The sequence below is a fragment of the Meles meles genome, chromosome 9 (genome assembly GCF_922984935.1).
Source record: "Meles meles chromosome 9, mMelMel3.1 paternal haplotype, whole genome shotgun sequence".
In the NCBI taxonomy this organism is placed as follows: domain Eukaryota; kingdom Metazoa; phylum Chordata; class Mammalia; order Carnivora; family Mustelidae; genus Meles; species Meles meles.
Genome location: NC_060074.1, coordinates 55,423,768 through 55,443,778, shown reverse-complemented (window position 1 = coordinate 55,443,778; position 20,011 = coordinate 55,423,768). Strand labels below are relative to the sequence as shown.

Below are 20,011 nucleotides of genomic sequence, written 5' to 3'. Positions count from 1 at the left end.
ACAAAAGAAAGGGCTGTTTTTCCTTACAGTGAAATTCCAATGAGTAAATGTAATAAGAACAGTGGAAATATAAAACCGACATTTGGCAAATGCCACTGTAATAATTGTTTTAGGGAAACCTCAATGGATGCTAAAATTAGTGGGCAAACATATAATTAGAAACAAGATATTTGCATAATCTCAGAATATCTCACCACAAGATATGAATTGCAAAGGAAAAAGTAGTATCCTTGCAGTGAAGAAACGTGGCAGACACTAACTTCACCAAGTAATCAAAATTAACATCACCAATAGCATGACGTATTGACATCCTGGACTTCCTAATAGGATGGCCTGGGAAGGGCATGACACCAATTCTGTGGTTTCTTGTCAAAAGTACATAACTTTCATTTAATCATGAAGAGACATCAGACAAACTCAAACTAAAGACCAGTATCCTCCAAAAGTGTTAAGGTCATAAAAGATGAAGGAAAAGAGACTGAGGACCAGTCCCAGACTGGAGGAGACTGAGAAAACATAACAGCCAAATGCAATGTGGGATCTTCAATTACATCTTGTTTGAGGCTTGCGCAAGGCTCTCTGGAGGGCCAGGCAGGACTCGGTGCTTTTAGAATAGGTGATTGCTTGAGTAATTTAAGAAGTCGGGCCAAATGCTCAATCCAGAATGTGGTAATGAGCCACAGAGTTCAAGAATGGTCTTGTGGCACCCTGTATTTTCCAGTGTAGCATTTACTAAGTTAAAATCACATACCTGTTTCTGCTACAAGAATATAAGCTCCATGAACACAGATAGGTACCCATCTATCTCATTCACTGCTCTGTCCCAGTGCTGAATCCCTTATTCAAAATATGTGCAGAAAAACATAGCCTCAGTCTTTGTTTGCTGGTCAGGCCCCTGCAAGCACATTCGTCTCTCACCTTTACTCCAAGTACCTCCACTAGTGGGAATGCTCTGGTCACAGGTAACTGGGGGCTCTATCCCTTTATTTAATGCCTCTCCTTCCTTTGGATTCAAAGTAAGCCCCATTTTTATTAGGCAGCGTCTTGGGCTTTGGAGACTAGATAACGTATTCAGGTGCCTGTTCTTTCACACTACAGCCTACAGTCCACCTCAGGACTCTCCTCCTTTCCAGGCTTGGCTACTTCAACAGTAAAGAAAGGTCTTTGTGTTTTTGAGCAGTGATCATCAAACCGTTTTTAAAATTTGTTGTTTTGTAATTATTGATGAGTAGATTGTTTACTTATGTTTACAAGCTCCATTTCATTGTATGATATAATGAATAAATTCATTATATAATGAATAAATTCATTCATTGTATGATACCCAGAGGTGTACATAAATAATACAGGTAAAATGGAACTACTCTCGTCTAGTTGGAGGAGGGGAGTGGAAGGGGGTGGGCTGGGGAATAATGCAGAGCGTTCTCAGCTGACCACCCTATTCCCAACCACCACTCCTCTCTGGGAGCATTTGAGGTACAGGAGACAAACCTTTTGTCCATAGTTTGAAAATTCTGGGATAGAAGATTGCTACAATTTTGCTGCCATCTTTAGAAGCACTGGTTGGTATCTCCTGAGAACTATGGCACTCGTCCTGCTCCCTTCTATTTTGTATTTACCACGTTACAATCTTGACTAGAAAAGATGGAGTGCATCTTTTTAGACCCAAGACCTAGTACAAAGCCTTCCCCTCTTGGTTCACTTGATGAAAGTTTCTTGATGATGATCACAGGACCAGGATTTCTAGAAATTTTCCTGAGATGGCCCCAAAATCGGGTCTGGGGACAGAGAGAGGATTTGAATTAACGGGCAGAGGTCATTATCTCTTATCAATGAGGACTGCAGTAGTAATGTCAGACAGAGGAGGTCAGGGAACAAGAAACCATTGGGAGTTTTGGAAGACACCAGGAGATATCATAGGTGCGGGATGGACTGAGGATAGGGGGCTGACGAGGTCCATAGTGTCATAGCCTACTGCTACCCAAGATGGCCTAAGTCTAGAAACGGAAGTGATCACCCCACGGTGACCTCCTCAGCAAGTTATTTGGATTCCAAGGTAATTGGAACTGGCCAGTTTCCAGGTACCTTAAAGATCAAATCCCAACAGAACATGGGCAGGCTCCGAAGCAAAACTTTCCCCGACATTCCCCAGTCCTCATCTCTCAGCCCCTATTCTCAGTTCAAGCCTGAGCTCTTTTTCCAGATCCAGATGAGAAAATGATGACGTCTGGAACGCTGGAGCACTCTCCACTAGGGAGTTGTGCGGGCTTGATGGGTGGCACAGGCTTGCTGGCTATTGGTGGGAGCATCCTGCCCTCTGCTGGATTTGGCAAGAAGAATGCATTTGCATTGCCTGCTAAGGAATTAATTAGATGGAAAGTTTTTTTTTATTTTCTCTGAAAACAAAAATTTGCTTGCATGTTGATGAGGTCTAATTAATCAGGGAGCATATCCTTTAAACGACAATGGTTTCTTAGGGGATTTCCAGGTATCCAGGAAAAAAAATCCTTTTCACATGTCTACTTCCTTGCTCAGAAAGCAGAGGTGTAAAATATACAGTGCAGACATTTTTAAAGAAATGTAAAGTCTCAAAGCCACATTTCTAGTAATTTTTAATGATTTGTATAGTCTGATGTGATAGAACTTCGGAGTATGGTCGGACGGACTGCTTGGGTTTAAATCTGCAAGATACTGAATCTCCCTGAAACTGAGTCTCTTCACGTGTCAGGGTCAAACCCACTTTGAAAGGTTGTCGTGAGGATCGAGTGAGCTAATCACATATGTGAAAGGACTTGAGTGTGCTCACTAACACCGTGGCATTTTATACATATGCACTGTGTGCAGGTTCACACGAGAGTATGCATGCACATGCTCATGCACACTCACACATGCACTCATGCACACACACACACATACACACAAAGTTCACACAAAAGCATCAAGCAATGTTTTTTGATTATTGACTTTTATTTACTTCCTGAAATTGATTCTGAGTAAAACTAGAAAACGGACACCAATATTTCAAATCTAGAGAATGAAAGGAGCCTTCTTAAACATGTTGAAAGAAAGCAGGATGCCCTTAACATAATTTTTGTAAGACGGCCTGGAAACAGAGCAACTTTTTGCTAAGTAGTATTTACCTTCGAGGGCCTGTCATCATGTTCCGTATAATCCATAAGAACATCTGTATTTCTCACTTTCATAAACAGAAAAATGGCCAAAATGAATTCTCATGAGAATCTCGTATAGGTATCCAATAACCTCCCTTCCTCCCTTTCCTCTTTTGTTATGAGTTCTTCTCTATTCCTTACTGTCCTGTTCTTTTCCTGTTTGATTTGAAAGCATAAATAAGTTATTTCCACCAGCATTGTCATAGCTGGCGAGGCTGAGCCATTTCTTGTCCCCTATAACAATTTTCTCTTCGGTGCTATTATTACTACTGGAGTAGAATACGGTCCCGGCTCCTGAATCGTTGGTCATCCAAAGGGTGAAAAGTTGAATGACAAAGGTGTTGATATTAATGTAGTAACTCTTTAATTAAAAAACCAGATTTTAACTGAAAATTTGTTTAATTGATTTTATCCTCTTCATTAGCAGATCTGCTTAATAAAAGGTTTTAAGGGGTGCCTGGGTGGCTCAGTGGGTTAAAGCCTCTGCCTTTCGCTCAGGTCATGATCCCAGGGTCCTGGGATCGAGCCCCAATCGAGCTCTCTGCTTGGCAGGGAGCCTGCTTCCTCCTCTCTCTCTCTCTGCCTGCCTCTCTCCCTACTTGTGATCTCTATCTGTCAAATAAATAAATAAAATCTTTAAAAAAAAATAAATAAAGGGTTTTAAACCTCCCATTTGTGCTTGCACCTGAAGAGCAAACCCAAGTAATTGATCTCCTTGCCAGCCTCAATAAGTGCTATATTGATGTTTTATAGAAAATTTAACTTCAAGAGAAATTTAACACGAGTTGTTGAAGACACAAAGGAATAAGATACGATCTTGGTACGTGAGATATTCAGGCTTTAGGTACCTATATAAATAAATAGGTGATAAGGTGGTGATGTGGAAATTGAGGAAGAAATAACCAGAAGAAGTCATTTAATCTTGAAGAACAAAACATTTTCCAGGTGGGCAAAGTGTGTATGTGTGTGTGTGAGTGTGTGTGTGTCGGTGTGTGGTTGAAATAGTAGGCAGGAGAGCAGCCTTCAAGGCAGAGTGTACCAGATAAGGATGATACAGTATTATGGAAATCTGTGCTGTCGCTAGAATAACAGGGCTGGTGAGCTTGAGGCTAGAAAGGTAGTTTGGAACCAAATGAAAACCCTATTTAAACACTAAGATATGGACCTTCAATCTCACTGGGTATGTGTGTTAACCAATACACTTGAGTGATGGATAGATACGATGCCTCTATAATCTGTTAAGGAAGTGTTTACTAGGGAGGAAATTTGGGTTTAGGGTGGTATTTTAATTCCCTAGTCTTTAAAAATACGTGTGACTTGCTGAGTGGGAACTGTACTAGCCTCTATGTTCCATGCAAACTGGGTTGAATTAGTGACTCCCAGAACAGACCAGAATCCTTAGCATCTTTAAAACACAACAGCTTAAATCCCTTTTGATGCATCAGAGAGTCATGCATTTTTTAAAAGTCGTTGTCTTGTTATTATTAGATAACCATATACTCTAAAATATCTGGAATTCAATGCCTGAAGAGAAGGGTTTGCAAACGGCATAAGTCATTTCCTATATCCGACCTGCCATTTTTTTTCACGTAAAATAAAAAGGACATCAAGAAAGGACCTGTGGATAAAAGCTTTCTGCTTTGCCAAACATGCTTGCTCACCTGACCAATCATTTTTAAAAAGCCAGATTATGTATACAAACTGCTTGGCGTGGCGTTACTGATCCTAACTCTCCTTGTCTGACTATAGTCATTCCATAAACATCATGAGAGACAGAATTGCTTCCAATAAAGCTTTGTTTATGGCATCTTAAGGGAAAGCACTTTGAATTGATACTCCCAATCCCTATCCTCATAATGAGATTTACCGGTAGCTTAAAAAAAATTTTCTTTTGTGTGTTTGCTCAGCACTTAGTTCGTTATAGACATTCTGAAGAATGGAGCACATTCCATTAAACAATTTGAACAAAAGTAATGTGTAAATAAGTATAAGTGGCGTAGCTTGGTGCTTAGTGCCCCCGCTGCAGCTGTAGGAGCACAGACCATGTCTGTCTTGTTTGTGCCTCTGTCTCTAGTCCCCGGCACAGAGCAGGTGCTCAGTAAACACCTGAGGAATAACGAGACAATGCATAGACTCCCTTTCCTTGTGACTTGGCTTGCCATGGTTATCCTAAGGGCAAAATAAAGTAATACTTGCTCCATGACTACTTGGGCTCATGAGTTAATGTTTGCAAAGAGCTTTGAACTTCTTGGGAAAAAGAATGGTGTTTTTGTTGGCACTGTGTCATGTTTGCAGTGGCTCATGAATTACTCCTCCTTCTCTTCCTCCAGCTGCTCGCACTGTGCCCTCCCCCAGCTCTATGCCAGGCCAGGATCTCACAGAGGACAGCTGCACTCCTCTTCCTGCCTTCTTCCAGCCACCTCCAGTACTCCAGGAGAGGTAGGGACAGAGCAAACACGGGAAAGATTTCTCTCAGGCCTCCTAAGAGACTCCGGGGTAATGGAATTTGGGTCGATCCTAAGGACTCTTGGAGCAGCAGGAGTAGAGAGGGATGCAGGTTCTTGTCCCGCCATGGAAGAAGCTGTTAGGTTAGACAGGCCGATCTGTGAGGACTAGATTCTGAAGGTGAACTAGAGGCCATCATACGGGCAACTGGGAGTAAGTGCCAGCACAAGTGGTTTCTTTTGTGTATGTTGTTTTAAATACATAATACAAAGCTTTGAGTAGTAACTGGCAGAAAATACAGTTTCATTACAAGGAACTCCTAAGACAAGCCCGATTGCTTTTATATGGGTAAAACTTTCAACTGTTAGGACTACTTTCTCTGTAATTCTTAAATATTTGATAGTGACAAATAAAGGGGTTCTATTTCACAGCATATACTGGCTTCAGTGTTTTACAATGTACTTATGATTACAAAAATCGCGTTTATTTTTAGGAACTCAATAATTAAGCAGTTCAAGTGTGATTTGGGAAACAAGAGTTTTTGGTTTTGCTTTGTTTTGTTTTAGTAAGAATGGCTGTCCCTTATGAACAAATTCGAGAAAAAGAGATTTGTGTTTTTTTTTGTTTTTTTGTTTGTTTTTTTTTTCAGGTTACCATATATTGACTTTCAGCTGATCACACACAACAAATATCTCAAAGGAATACAGGGAGAGCTGGTTACAGGCAGAATAACCAAATTGACAATCAGGGGCAGGGTTTACCTTAAAGGCAGGAACAGTTCCCATTTTCCACAACTTTGAAGTGACTTGTTTTCCAAACCAACTCATGAGGTTTCCTCTGTGTGTGGAAATTTTTTTTATTATATGTATTTTTTTCCATGATACATATTTGTATGCTTGTTGCTGTACATGTACCAGATCTGTTCTCTCTATATATTGTTCCTAGGGACTGGAAATGGATGTCATGTGGACAAAAACTAACCTGGTTTCCTGTTAAAAAAGCCACATAAACGATGCCTGTTTTGTTTCCAGAAAAATCTCAGGTAAGTCTGGCTTTAGTTGACAGCATGAAGTTAACCAAAAGTCTTACATTTTGTTTAAAAAATTATGGAAGGGAATGTCTCTGCAATTAAATTGGGCTCAATAATCTGAAAACAAACACAAGCAGAGTTTATTGTATAGTTATATAAGCAACATTTGAAACCCTGAGAGCTTAATGTCTCCATTAAAGCCACGTGTGAAACATTTATTTGAGAGTGACTCCAGATAAGAAATGGTTTCCTTCTCCACTTGATTCATTAGCAAATGAAGGACCCTGATTTTCCATTTGTTTGGGGCTTGAGAATCGCATAGGCATTATTGACTTTTTGTTGGTTTTTTCCCTCTTTATTTGTGAGGTGTTTGATACTAGGCAGTTTGCCCACATCTTAAAATAAACAGATGGGATCCCCCTTCAAGGAAAGAGGAGGAGGGCAGTAGGAATTAGGGAGAGATCAAATTTCTTTTTCAGAATGTTAGTGTCCTGTGGTATTGCAGGGGACTGTAAGTTCTCGTAGAGAAGACAGTAGGGAATCTTGGGAGCCCCGGCTGGCTCAGAGACCAGGAGGAATCACAGTCTGAGATTTGCCACCCAAAGTTCTATGGTAAGTTTGAGTTTGGAATGTGTGGGTTGACTCTCATTTTATGTTATTTTCTTGTGGTCGGGAGAGGAGGAAGTGAACAAGTTTTAATGAAGTGTTATATATTAAGATAAATAAAATATTGGAGGAAATATTGCTGGGAATTCCTCATTCACATGTTTCATGAGTAAACTGACAGGCAATTTTAAGGTTTCTTTCCTAAATATTTTGGACTTTCTACTCTTTGTTACTCAGTCTCTCTTTTTTGTTCTTGTTATTCTTGTTACTAGAATTCTTCCACTTTTTCTTTACTAATAGGGTAGGTGGATTTGCTAATAGGGTCAGTGGATTCCCTTGGTGGTGGAAATGTCTTCTGTAAAAAGAGATGTTAAGTTTGTGACAACCTGACTATTTTTTGCTCATAGCCGGAAGGTCCAATAAATATGGGAGTGTGAAATTACAGCAAGGAAAAGGGAAAAGAGAAGAGAATAGACTGGAAAGGTGGAAGTTCTTATTTAGAGAAAAGAAAGATGGTGAGGAGCCAAGTTTAAGTTGTTTAAGCACTGGACTCAAACACGATAACCTAGTGTTGAAGACTGTGTAAGGCCACTTATGGAAATTCACCGTGTGTGTGTGTGTGTGTGTGTGTGTGTGTGTGTGTGTTCTTAAATTCTGTATCATCTACAAAGAATAAACAATCAAATATTTATTGAACAGGGGCACCTGGGTGGCTCAGTGGGTTAAAGCCTCTGCCTTCAGCTCAGGTCATGGTCTCAGGGTCCTGGGATAGAGCCCCGCATCGGGCTCTCTGCTCAGCGGGGTGCCTGCTTCCTCTTCTCTCCCTGCCTGCCTCTCTGACTACTTGTAATCTCTATCAAATAAATAAAAATAAAATCTTTAAAAAGAAATTTATTGAACAAAAAAGCTATCTCTTTTTGTAGGTGCTACAAGAACTAAAAAAGTTTAGCAAGTTAGTTGCTCTTGGGTCCTTTCTGTGTGATGGGGCTCAAGAAGGTAAGCAGAACTCAGACAGAGGCTGCTGAAACCCAATAGAAGTTGCAGCCAAACAGTGAGCAAGCAGTGAGCAGATCACCTAGTGCTCCCTCAGATCCTCATGAGGGCAGTCACACTTTTGGGTTAGACCACCAGGGGTCAGGGCATTGTCGTCAGGAAAGCTTTTTTAAAGGACATTGGGTGTCAAAGGCACCGGGCAGTGGATCTCACGCTTTTAAGAATGACAAGTGTTTAAGTTCCTGGTTCCTGGGTCTTGCCTGTAGTGATTCTGATTCAGGAAGTTGGGGTGGGAAGTGGGGTAATATCCCTGGGAATCTTCAGCTTGTAAAAGAGGCAGGTATTGAAGGACCTCATGTTCCAGATAGATGTGTGGGGTTTCTCTAGCTTGTTAATCTTATCAGAGGACCATTGGTTCAGAGACCACCAGGAAGGAGCCTGGTTCTGAGAGAGACTCACGGCGGGGGAGTTGAAGAGGTAGTGTCTTTGCCACACAGACCCAAGTTTGAATCCCCTGTGGCTTTGCACAAAGTGCTTTTCTTGTCTGAAATTCAGGCTTCTCCTTTTTAAAAGAGCACAACCATATTGTCTACCTCTGGGATTTACAGAAATAATGGACACAAAGCACTTAGAAGAGTGGCACACAATAATGCAATTAATACATACTACCACCTGCAGTGGGGAGAGAAGGGGTAATATCAGCGATAACCCTCTGTGGCCAGGAAAATGGTTTGGGGCAGACAGAGCTAAGGTGTGACCAACCAGAAGGCTAGTTCTTAGATCTTGGGGGTCCAGGGGCAAGTTCTGAAGATAGACCATAGACCAGAAAATGCATAAACATGAGGGTGGGAGAAACACTTTCTCAAATGTTTCCCAAGAGTGGTAATAAGGAACCCAGATGGCACAGTTAATTGGAATTGTAATTGATCCCCAAATAGTATTTAAGTCAATAGTTCATTGATTTTCCTCAGGAAAACCTTTATAAGAACGTCTAGAAAGGAACAAAGTGAAACGCATCAAATGCAGTGATTTGTTCATATCTGCCACTCACCCTACATAGAAGGAGTAATGAATGAGGAGAAAAATGGAAAGGAACAGGGACCACAAATCATAAGGCTGTAATGAAATGAAATCCTTTTCTGGTAATTCAGTGTGATGTCGGGTCGTACTGAACTGGCTGGCTCACTTGCATGTGACTGTTGCCAAGGTATTCTCCCAAGATAAAGCACGAAGGGTAGAGAAAACAGGCTGATACCTTAGTTAGGTGCCTTTCTTCAAAGACAAAGATAAAATTTAGAGGCACTTAAGTGTATGCTGTTACTGAAACAGCCAACAAAATAATGGATGGAGGAAAAGAGGAACCGGTGGGAGTGTGATGCAACCAGAGTGTCCCTAGAACTTCCTTTCTACCCTGAATGCCCTTCTGATCCTGATGCACTGTGATAAGGCATAGATGGTGAGACAAATCCCAGTAGCTTCATATTTTCACCTGGGAGATAGTCCCTAAACTGGGGTACCTAAGGTATTGCCAAAGGCTAGCTATTTTGAAGAATTTTGTTTATTCTGAAATACAGTTTTTTTCAGTGATTTTCCATAAACCCAAGATTCAACTTAAATGTATTTTAACCAGTGCTGTTACTTCTCTGGAGGCTACTGATATCTTCTCAGTAAATAACCATGATAATGCATGGCAATGAAATAAGTGATGAGGAAAGAAATGTTAAGAGGAGTCACCATTTTGGGGGCTCTTATGCTCTCCTGGGTATCAGGCTGGTTTTATTTCCTCCTTGCTCCTTATACTGACCCTGTTAGGAGGCATCATTGTGGAGATTTTTCTATGAAAATTTTAAGAAGTCACAGAAGTAGCAAATAGTAAAACTGAGATTCGAATCCAGGTCTTTCTAACTCTAAAATCCATGTTTCTAGTCCTATAAAATACCATAAATCTGTCTACTAAGTGTATTTGTAGTAAGCCTGTACAGTTTGCTCCTTGATTCAGGGTGTCCTATTATTCAAAAATACAAAGCAAAGTGTGTGTATTGTCCCCCTCCTTCACCCTTCACATGTGAGCACTTTAAGGGAGCTCTTTTCCTAACAGCAAATATATATGAAATTTATTTATTTATATACTTACTTACTTATCAATTTGAGAAATGAGTTACTGACTAGTCTGAACTTGCTTGCTGGCATATACATGAGAGTGACCATTTTTTCTTCTCCAGTTACTTAAGCCTGGTCAAATTTCCCTTTTTCTTGGGCAGATACCATCATCTTTGTTTTTTCTATAAAAAAATGAAAACAAAACACACTGATTCTGTGTTCTAAAAATTCAGTCTCAGGGCGCCTGGGTGGCTCAGTGGCTTAAGCCTCTGCCTTCGGCTCAGGTCATGATCCCAGTGTCCTGGGATTGAGCCCCGCATCAAGCTCTCTGCTCAGTGGAGAGCCTGCTTCCCTCTCTCTCTCTGCCTGTCTACTTGTGATCTCTCTATCAAATAAATAAATAAAATATTTTTTAAAAATTCAATCTCAATCCAATTTAAAAATATCTCCTTTGACATCATCTGTTAGTATAAGGTCTTAACATGGAAGGATGGACTGTGGTATGCCTCTGGGATACAAGGTTCTCTCTCCCTCTCCCAGGCTACTATAATTTGAGGAGATTTAAGACAGGGAGGAAGGAGAAGAAAAGGATGAGTTTCTTACATTTCATGGTGAAGTTTTCATCCTTCTTCTGTTCAAGATTTTGACTCTATCTCTGGTTAATGTTGAGTAGCGGGTTGAGGTCCTGTGTACAGTAGGCATCCCCATGACAGTTTTCAGAGTGCTCTTTGGGGTCTCTCCAAATTACTGAGCTGGGAGATCCACCTCCAGTAAGATCTTATCCACATAACACCTCACTTCCCCAACACTACCACCCAGCCTCCTCCTGCTGGGTCTTCCTGGTCAGCAGCCCATGGTTGCTCATGGAATATGGGAAGGCAGGACCAACTAGCATCTTCCCCTGAGTTTGTTTGGTCCACAGAAAAAGGTTGCAAGTTTCCCCAGGAAACTCTCTCCACAGTTCTTTTTTCCCTCAGTTCAAATAGATACAGTAAGTGAATTGATGAGGCCACGGCTTATGCGGATGTCAAAGTTAGCCAGGGCACACTGGAATCCCCTTCCCACAGCCTCCCTGCCTGGATTGAAGAATAGTTCTCTTGGTGGCCCCTGAACTGGGTTCAGCAGTGAGAGGTGTGTCTTCGGGGAGTGGATCAAATACCAGCACTCTCTTCCAGCCCTCGTCAAGGGGCCCACACAGCTTTGAAGACTTGCTACTTCTCTTTTCTGGCTCCAGCCATGCTTTTAGACTTCCCTGGGGAAGGGGAGGGCACAGTCTGAGGTGGCAATCGAGAACAGCAGAGCCATTTACCCTCTCCTGCAGGGAGCCTGGAAGGAGATAGAAGCCGAAGTTGTTCTCCAGCTTCTTTATCCCAATATTGGAGTCCTAATGGCTCATTGCAGGGTGGCAGAAAGACTTACACTTAACAGCTTTGTTACAGGTGTACACTTCTTGGGGCAAAAATTAATTGATATAAAATGAAAAACATCTTCTTTATAGAAAACACTGTCAAGACAATGAAAAGGCAAGCCACAGACTGGTAGAAAATACTTCCTAAAGACATATCTAATGTAAGATTGTTATCCCCAAAATACCAAGAACACTTAAAACTCAATGATAAGAAAATGAACAAACCGATGGAATAAATGTGCAAAAGATTTGAACAGACCCCTCTTCAAAGAAGATATACAGATGGTTTATAAGCCTCTGTATGATGTCCAATATCATATGTCATTAGGGAATTGCAAATTTAAACAACAATGAAATACCACTACATACCCATTAGTACAATGAAATCCAAAACATTGACAACACCAAATGCTGGCCAGAATACGGAACAACAGGAATTCTCATTCATTGCTAGTAGGAATGCAAAACAGTACAGCCACTATGGAAGACAGTTTGGCAATTTTTTACAAAATTAAAAATACTCTTACCCTCAAATGCAATGATTGCTCTCCTTGATATTTACCTAAGTGAGTTAAAAAAAAAAACAAACAACAAAACTTATGTCCATAAAAATCTGCATAGAGATGCTTATCAGTTTTATTCATAATTTCCAAAGCTTGGATACAACAAAGATGTCCTTCAGTGGGTGAATAGATAAACTGTGGTATGTCCACACGACAGAGTATTATTCAGTACTGAGGGGAACCTGGGTGGCTCAGTGGTTAAGCTTCTTTCTGCCTTCGACTCAGGTCATGATTTCAGAGTCCTGGGATTGAGCCTCACAGAAGCTTCTCTACTCAATGGTGAGTCTGCTTCTCCCTCTCCCTCTGTCTATGTGATATCTATAATAATAATAATAATAATAAAATAATATTATTCAGTACTAAAAATACCCATTAGCTAAAAATAGCTCTAAAAATAGCTAAAATAGCTCATTAGCTATCAAACCATGAAAAGAAATGGAGGAATAATAAATGCATATTACTAAGTGAAAGAAGCCAATCTGAGAGGGGCAGTTGGGTGGCTCAGTGGGTTATGGCCTCTGCCTTCAGCTTGGGTCCTGGTCCCCGGGTCCTGGGATCCAGCCCTGCATCTGGCTCTCTGCTGAGTGGGGAACCTGCTTCCCACCCCCCTGCCTGCCTCTGCCTACTTGTGAACTCTGTCAAACAAATAAATAAAATCTTAAAGAAAAAAAAAAAGCCAATCTGAGAGGCTACATACTGTGTGATTCCAACTATATGACATCTTAAAAAGGCAAAGCTATGGGGACCATAAAGAGATAACTGATTTAGGAGGAGGGAGGGATGACTAGGTAGAGTGCAGAGGATATTTAGGGCAATGAAACTAATCTGTACATATTACAAAGGTGGATACATGTCATTAGGTATTTTTTCCAACTCATAGAATGTATAACAGTAAGCGTGAACCCCGATGTAAACTATGGACTTTCGGTGATAATGATGCACCAGTGTAGGTTCAGTAATTGTAACAGATGCCCTATTGTGGGACATTGATAGTAGGAGAGACTGCCCATGTGCAGGGGCAAGGGGTAGAGGAGAACTCTATACCTCCTGTTCCGTTTTTTGGCTCTAAAAAAATAAAGTCTATTGAAAATTAACTTATATTAAATCTATTCTAATAAAGAGTCACAGGTATCCAAAAAAGAGAAATCTGCTTTCCAAATGCATAACAGATTTCTTCACATCTGTACGGGACCAAGTAACCTGTTCTATGTTTGGCTATCCCTTGGACAGAGAATGCCTAGCAAATGATAGCTGCAGTTTAGTCTTCTATCTCCTCTCTGTATTTTATGCTAGGGGATGCTGATCCTGAGATGACTAGGCAGCAGCACAGGTGGAGGGGTACAGACACCTCTTCCTGGAAGCCTTCTCCTCGATAGTGCAGCCAGCCAACCTCAAGGCTGCAGAGAACTCTGCATCAGTTACAGTTCTGAATGATGTAACTCTACAGTGAGTCATTGTTACCTAAAAAAACGACAGCTGGGATTCTGTTTTCTTAGAACACTCTTTTCTCTGTTCACGACTTCAGTTGGTCTTTAGTCGGTATGAGAAGCAGAGAAAGACGGAACTGAACTGTCAAGTCAGACATGGTATAGCTCTGAGATATTTAGTCACTTGCACCAAACTGACATTTGACTACTGTAGTTTTTTTTTTTTTTAAGATTTTTATTTATTTATTTCACAGACAGAGATCACAAGTAGGCAGAGAGGCAGGCAGAGAGGAGGAAGCAGGCTCCCTGCTGAGCAGAGAGCCCGATGTGGGGCTCGATCCCAGGACCCTGAGATCATGACCTGAGCCGAAGGCAGAGGCTTTAACCCACTGAGCCACCCAGGCGCCCCTGACTACTGTAGTTTTATTTCACATTTAGTGTGGACATCCATTCTGTGCCTTGCTCTCTCAGACACCCGCTATCAACATGAGATGTGGCACACAACTAATGAAGAGTTAATATCTGGCGATTTCCTACAAGTATCTCTGGGTAATGGGGTTATAAGTGATTTTAAATTACATCCATGCCTTTTCTGAAAGTTGTTCCTATAGTGACTATGTATTGTTTATTGTCAGAAAATAAATAAATCTATTTCCATTTGAAAACTTAATGCAAGGAAAAACAGCTAAAGTAGTTATGAAAATTTTGAAATATGAAGGTTACATGGGCTTGCCCTGTTAACATCAAAGAAGGACAACAACAGAGAGAGTGCCCCAAAAGTGCAGGCTAGTTGTTGTCCTTCTTTGACGTTAACAGGGCAAGCCCATGTAAACTTCATATTTCAGAATGAATAGTGAAATGTTAGAAACTACTTAATATTTAATAAAATTGGATTAGTTGGTAATAACTGGAAAATATAGCATAGCTATAGAGTGCACTATCCCACCACAATCATGTCATGATTGGTTCTTAGTGAGAAAACAACATGGCCGTTAGATAGTGCCTTAAGTGTAATGGAAGAGGATACAGAATTATTTACGCATCCAGTCAAAAATAATAAAAATAAGAAAGAACTTGAAGGATTGTGAAAGTGTTCACCATGGTTATAAGTGGTGGTAGGGATTTCTGTGTCTTACAAGTTGCCTAAAACAGAGATAATAATGGGGAAAAGTTTATTTTCAATAAAAAAATAAGAAGTAGAGAGGCAATATGGGAAAAAAGAAAAAGAGCAGATCATTGAAAATGGTGAGAGGCATACAAGTATCATCTCAAATTAGAGATGATGACAGCGGGAAGAAGTCTAGAGTGAATAAAAATAATGAAACCATTAATGCTCTTGGTCAGCCCCTTCAAAACAATAGTCTTTTTTTAAAATATATTTTTTATTTTTTTATAAACATATAATGTACTATTAGCCCCAGGGGTACAGGTCTGTGAATCGCCAGGTTTACACACTTCACAGCACTCACCATAGCACATACCCTCCCCAATGTCCATAACCCAACCACCCTCTCCCTACCCCCCACCCCCGGCAACCTTCAGTTTGTTTTGTGAGATTTAGAGTCTCTTATGGTTTGTCTCCCTCCCAATCCCATCTTGTTTCATTTAAAAATAATAGTCGATAGAAAAACTGCAAGGACAGTTAGTTGCTTCTCTCTCTTAACTTTGGTCAGAGCTGCCAATCCATCCCCTGGGATATGTTGATAGAAGCTAGTGTTTCTCTAAAACAGACCAGTTCTCTGTCCAAACTCTTGTTTTTACAGATGTCACATAGATTTTCAGTGTTACCTCTAAAATGTCTGGCTAAGATGTTTTCAGAGAAATGAATCTTGGAATTCGGTCTGTAACATTTCTCTTTCTTTAAGTCTGTGAACTTTCTAATTCACATTTTATTGAAAATTGGGGAGGGGGGCTGCAACAAAGGTAGACGTAATTGGTCGATTAGCTGTTGCCTTCATTTTTCTATAAATACACACAGAATTGTCCAACTTCCCCCTGTCATTTCAACTGGATTTTCTAAAATGTCTTAGAGAAATTTGAAGGTCTAATTACATTTTTCAAATTCTTGTCCCCCCAACCCCCCCACCCCCACCCCCGGGAAGTTGGATATATTTGTCTCCTGTAGTCTCTGCTTCGTATTCAGGAGGATTTATTTCCCTGCATATTTAGTTCTCATCTCAAACCCTTCCAGAGTTGGACGCTAACATGCTTGTTTTCAGCATACTGGATCCCTGGTCCACACTCAAGTTTATGTTCTCAGTTTATGTCTCCTCAAGTTACTCTGGGATCTCTTCCTATGTTCCCTTGCACTGGCCTGCCTACCAGCACCTAATCCCAGGTATCCATAGTGAGTGGCCATGATGTAGGCATGGTAGAAAAGAGTGCTGTTTTTCTGTTCCTTTTTGGGAGGTATTGATGTATTTGGTTCAAACATGACTGTAATCATTTCTAATAAACTTGAATAGAAAAAAGGTGTACCTAAAGCTGAAATTTCCATTGAGTCATTGCTGAGCTGTTTTATGTAGAGAAGAGCATTTTCTTTCTCCTGCCTTAGTAACATCCCGTGGGCTTCTGCTTCAGCCCAGGATAGGAGATTCTGGCTGTTGGATCTGAAAAGGTGATGTCGCCAATGCCAAAGCATGAATCATCGTGGCGTGAGCATTGTTTCACTGCTATGCTCTGTGGCTCCTAGGAGACGATGTGTGTGAATTCACACTCCGCCATGCTCTCTTTCTTTCCTCTTCATCTCTATTTTCTCTCTAAGGGCAGTTTTGGCTGTCACCAAACACTGTCTCCCAAGTGCCAAATTTTCAAATGGTGTTGTGCCTATTTATAGGACCATCTTGTCACTTGGGCCAGTTTGTCTTTCAGTGAACACATGCCTACTGGTAGTATAGCTGTGATTTTAGCTACTGTTTTTATGAATATAGAAGTCACGAACAGAATTGTAAAATGCTAATTTAAAATCAGAATGTCTATAGGTGGGTTCAGATGCCTGTGGAGTCACTCAATCTCTTCAGAGTTGTGGGGCTAGTTTAGCTGGGGGTTGTACTCCATGTCACATAAACCCCTTTGTTTCCTGTTAGAAATCCTGGTGCTATGGACCTGTCAGGTAACCCTGTCGTTATGTCCACCTCTAGCATTCAGTAATTCGTTTAGCAAATCTGAAGAGAGCGCCAATCGCCAGGCATTCTGGTAGGTGCGAGGGAGACACAAGTAAAAAAGAGTTGAGACCCTGCCCTGAGGAAACTTACAACCTACTAGAAAATATGGAAAAGAAAGAGCCAGTTAATAATATGGTGTGGTAAGAAAAATCCCCCACGCTGTGGAAACATGTGTTGAAAAGAGGAATGCTCAGAATGGCTTTAGAAAGGATTGGTCAGGGAAAGTTTCCTGGAAAGGCAGTCTAGAACCTGAAGGAGAGAGGCAAAACTGTGTGGGTCTGACACTTTCGGGTCCTTCCTCCATGGGAGGTACATACTTGCACAATGTAGGTGACCAGAGCACACACAGGGATTCCAGAAGCACTGGGGTGAGAGGGCAGTTAATCATGCAAACCGAACTTGGCCAGGCTCCGGGAAAACAACAACCATTAATCTGCTGGTTTTGAGGGTGTTTGGCTTTGTTAAAATTTGGGGGCATTTTCTAAGTGTTACTAAATACATGTTGAACAAAAACTATATATAAATGGTGGGTGTTTTTTTTTTTCTTTTGTGAACAAAGTTCTGAATGTGTCTTGCTGGATCCTGGGTTTCTTCTGGTGTCGGACTGCAGATCTCAATTTTTTGGAACTTAGTGTGAGGCCCAGACCGACCTCTGAGAATGGACCCACCTCATGAATAACCCCATCTGAGAGGATCATCACCAGGATGCCTTCTGTAAATCTTCTTTGTTCTCCCCAGATTCTTTGAATCTTCCTCTCCTAATGCTTGCCATGATTGCTCTTCAACTTGATCTGCCTGTAATGTCCAGGGTCTCCACTTAACTCCTCCCTTCTCAGCATTCTTCCTGTAGTGTCCAAATATCCTCGTTCATGTTATGATTACCCACCACCTGCTATTACTTGCACAACTACTACAACCACTACTACGGTTTCTACTACTCCTGTTATTTGTACTTCTATTCCTCCCACTGCTGCTACTGCTAGTAAACTACTACTTGTACTACAACTACTACTTCTACTACTACTTCTACTACTGTGGCTGTTGTATCAACAGCCACTACTTCCACTACTGCTCAGAGTCCTACTACTTCTAGTTCTCTGTCTCCCACTACAGCTACTACTACCGCTATTGTACTACTACTACTATTTGTACTTCTTAAAGATTTTTAAAATTTATTCATTTGAAACAGAGAGAGAGAGAACAAACATGGACAGGGGAGGACCAAGGGGAGAGGGAGAAGCAGACTCCCCACCGAGCATGGAGCCCGCTACAGGACTTGGTGCTACCCAGGACCCTGGGTTCATGACCTGAGCTGACAAAGGCAGATGCCCAACCAGGCATCCTTTGTACTTCTACTACTATTTGTACTGCGGATGCTGCTACTATCACCACTTCTGCCCTTCCTCTTCTTACCACTACTACTAAAGCATTTTGTTGTTGTTGTTATTGTTAAGTGACTATGTTCCAGGCACAGTCCAAAGCATTTTCTCCTATCTGCAGAACAATTCTGCAAACACAAATATATTATCTTCATTTTGCAGGTGAGGTTACCGAGACACAGAGAGCTTAGAAATTTTTGGTTCATGGATTAGTATTCTCAGTTTATGGAACACATTAGAAGTTAATATACAATATGTAGCAGCAAAGTGCTCTTGGGCTCGGTATATAATCCCTGTGATTTAGAAGCCCCACAGGTCCTCATAGTGCTTCCTGGTCTGTGACCTACCAGCAGCAACATGACTAGAATGGCCTGGTGTGTTGGACAGTTCTCATTAAGTTTCAGGTATTTTAGTCTTGGACTGCTATAAGAAATACCACAGACTTGGGGTGCCTGGGTGGCTCAGTGGGTTAAAGCCTCTGCCTTCAGCTCAGGTCATGATCCCAGGGTCCTGGGTTCGAGCCCCGCATCGGGCTCTCTGCTTGGTGGGGAGCCTGCTTCCTCCTCTCTCTCTGTCTGCCTCTCTGCCTGCTTGTGATCTCTGTCTGTCAAATAAATAAATAAGATATTTAAAAAAAAAAAAGAAATACCACAGACTTGTTGACTTCACCGGCAAACATTTATTTCTCCCAGTTCACCCAGTTCATGGGACTAGGAAGTCCAAGATCACAGGGCCAGCGTGGTTGAGTTCTGCTGAGAGCCTGTTTCCTTCTTGCTCTGTGTCATATGCTGAAAATATCAGAGAGGCAGGCAAGCTCACTGTTCTTGTCTTATAAAGGCACTAATTCCGTCACTAGAGCTCCACCCTTATGACGCAATTACCTCCCAAATGCCTCATCGTCAAATACCAGCACATTGGGTATTAGGGTTTCAATATATAAATTTGGCGGGGGTGGGAATGTCAACATGCAGTTCATTCATAATACAAGCCAAACAAAGGGTCTTCTTGGGGGCAAGTGGGCCTCATTAGAGGAGAAACACAGTCTGGAAGGCTTCAGAGTCAGCGGTCAATGGGGAGCCCTGAATAGTCCATCCTGGGGCGGGTGTGTCACTAGATGTTCATTTTCTGTTTTGTTTTCTTTTTGTTTTTGTTTGTATTGTCTGCTGAGTGTTGGTTGTCATGGGCTTAGAGATGTTATTTCTTGGACAAAAACGTAATCTGAGGTACTGTCGTTGAAACCACAGCTCTTGGGGACAGGGAAAGAGGCTCCTGGATTATCAGACCGACATTGTTAACACCAGCGATTCCCATGTAACCCTGTAAGTATAGGGACTCTTTGACATACTATAAAAGTTTTATTATTTTTTAGAAACCACTTTTTATGGAAAATAATTTTACTTACTTTAAGAATACATAAAATAAAGAACACTAATTAAAAAGTTTCTACCCATGCTAGGTGAGGGGCTGTGTGCATGTGTCCACTTTGACAAATGGATTAGAAAGTGTAGAAATTCCTTACCTAGAGGGGATGAAGATAGAGCTGGTGTTAAATTGGTCCTAGTCAGATCACTGAAGAGGCAATTTTAGTGGTGGAGAAAGAGGTATGGACTGCGTGGCTAAGACTAGAACATGTATTCAACCTCAGGCTATTAGTTAGTAAGGCTCTATCTCTTGTTGTTTTGAAGTAATGTCAACCTTAATAGACATCTTTCTCCCCAACCTTATT

The 20,011-nt window shown here is 41.2% G+C and overlaps 1 protein-coding gene across 5 annotated transcripts in view; it reads left to right on the top strand.

Moving 5' to 3' along the window:
- Positions 1-5,526: 5,526 nt before the first annotated feature.
- Positions 5,527-20,011, top strand: part of LOC123951018 (cytohesin 1 interacting protein) — a 72,461-nt gene continuing 57,976 nt past the window's right edge. Inside the window, exons 1-4 of one of the 5 annotated variants that reach the window (XM_046019586.1) lie at positions 5,532-5,609; positions 6,561-6,657; positions 7,151-7,257; positions 12,541-12,594. In XM_046019586.1, coding sequence (XP_045875542.1) covers positions 12,592-12,594 — 3 coding nt within the window. In that variant the 5' untranslated portion in view covers positions 5,532-5,609; positions 6,561-6,657; positions 7,151-7,257; positions 12,541-12,591. Of the gene's footprint in view, positions 5,610-5,776; positions 5,829-6,560; positions 6,658-7,124; positions 7,258-12,540; positions 12,595-20,011 lie in introns of those variants that run through there. The other 4 variants (XM_046019585.1, XM_046019587.1, XM_046019582.1 and 1 more) reach the window with 4 other exon arrangements.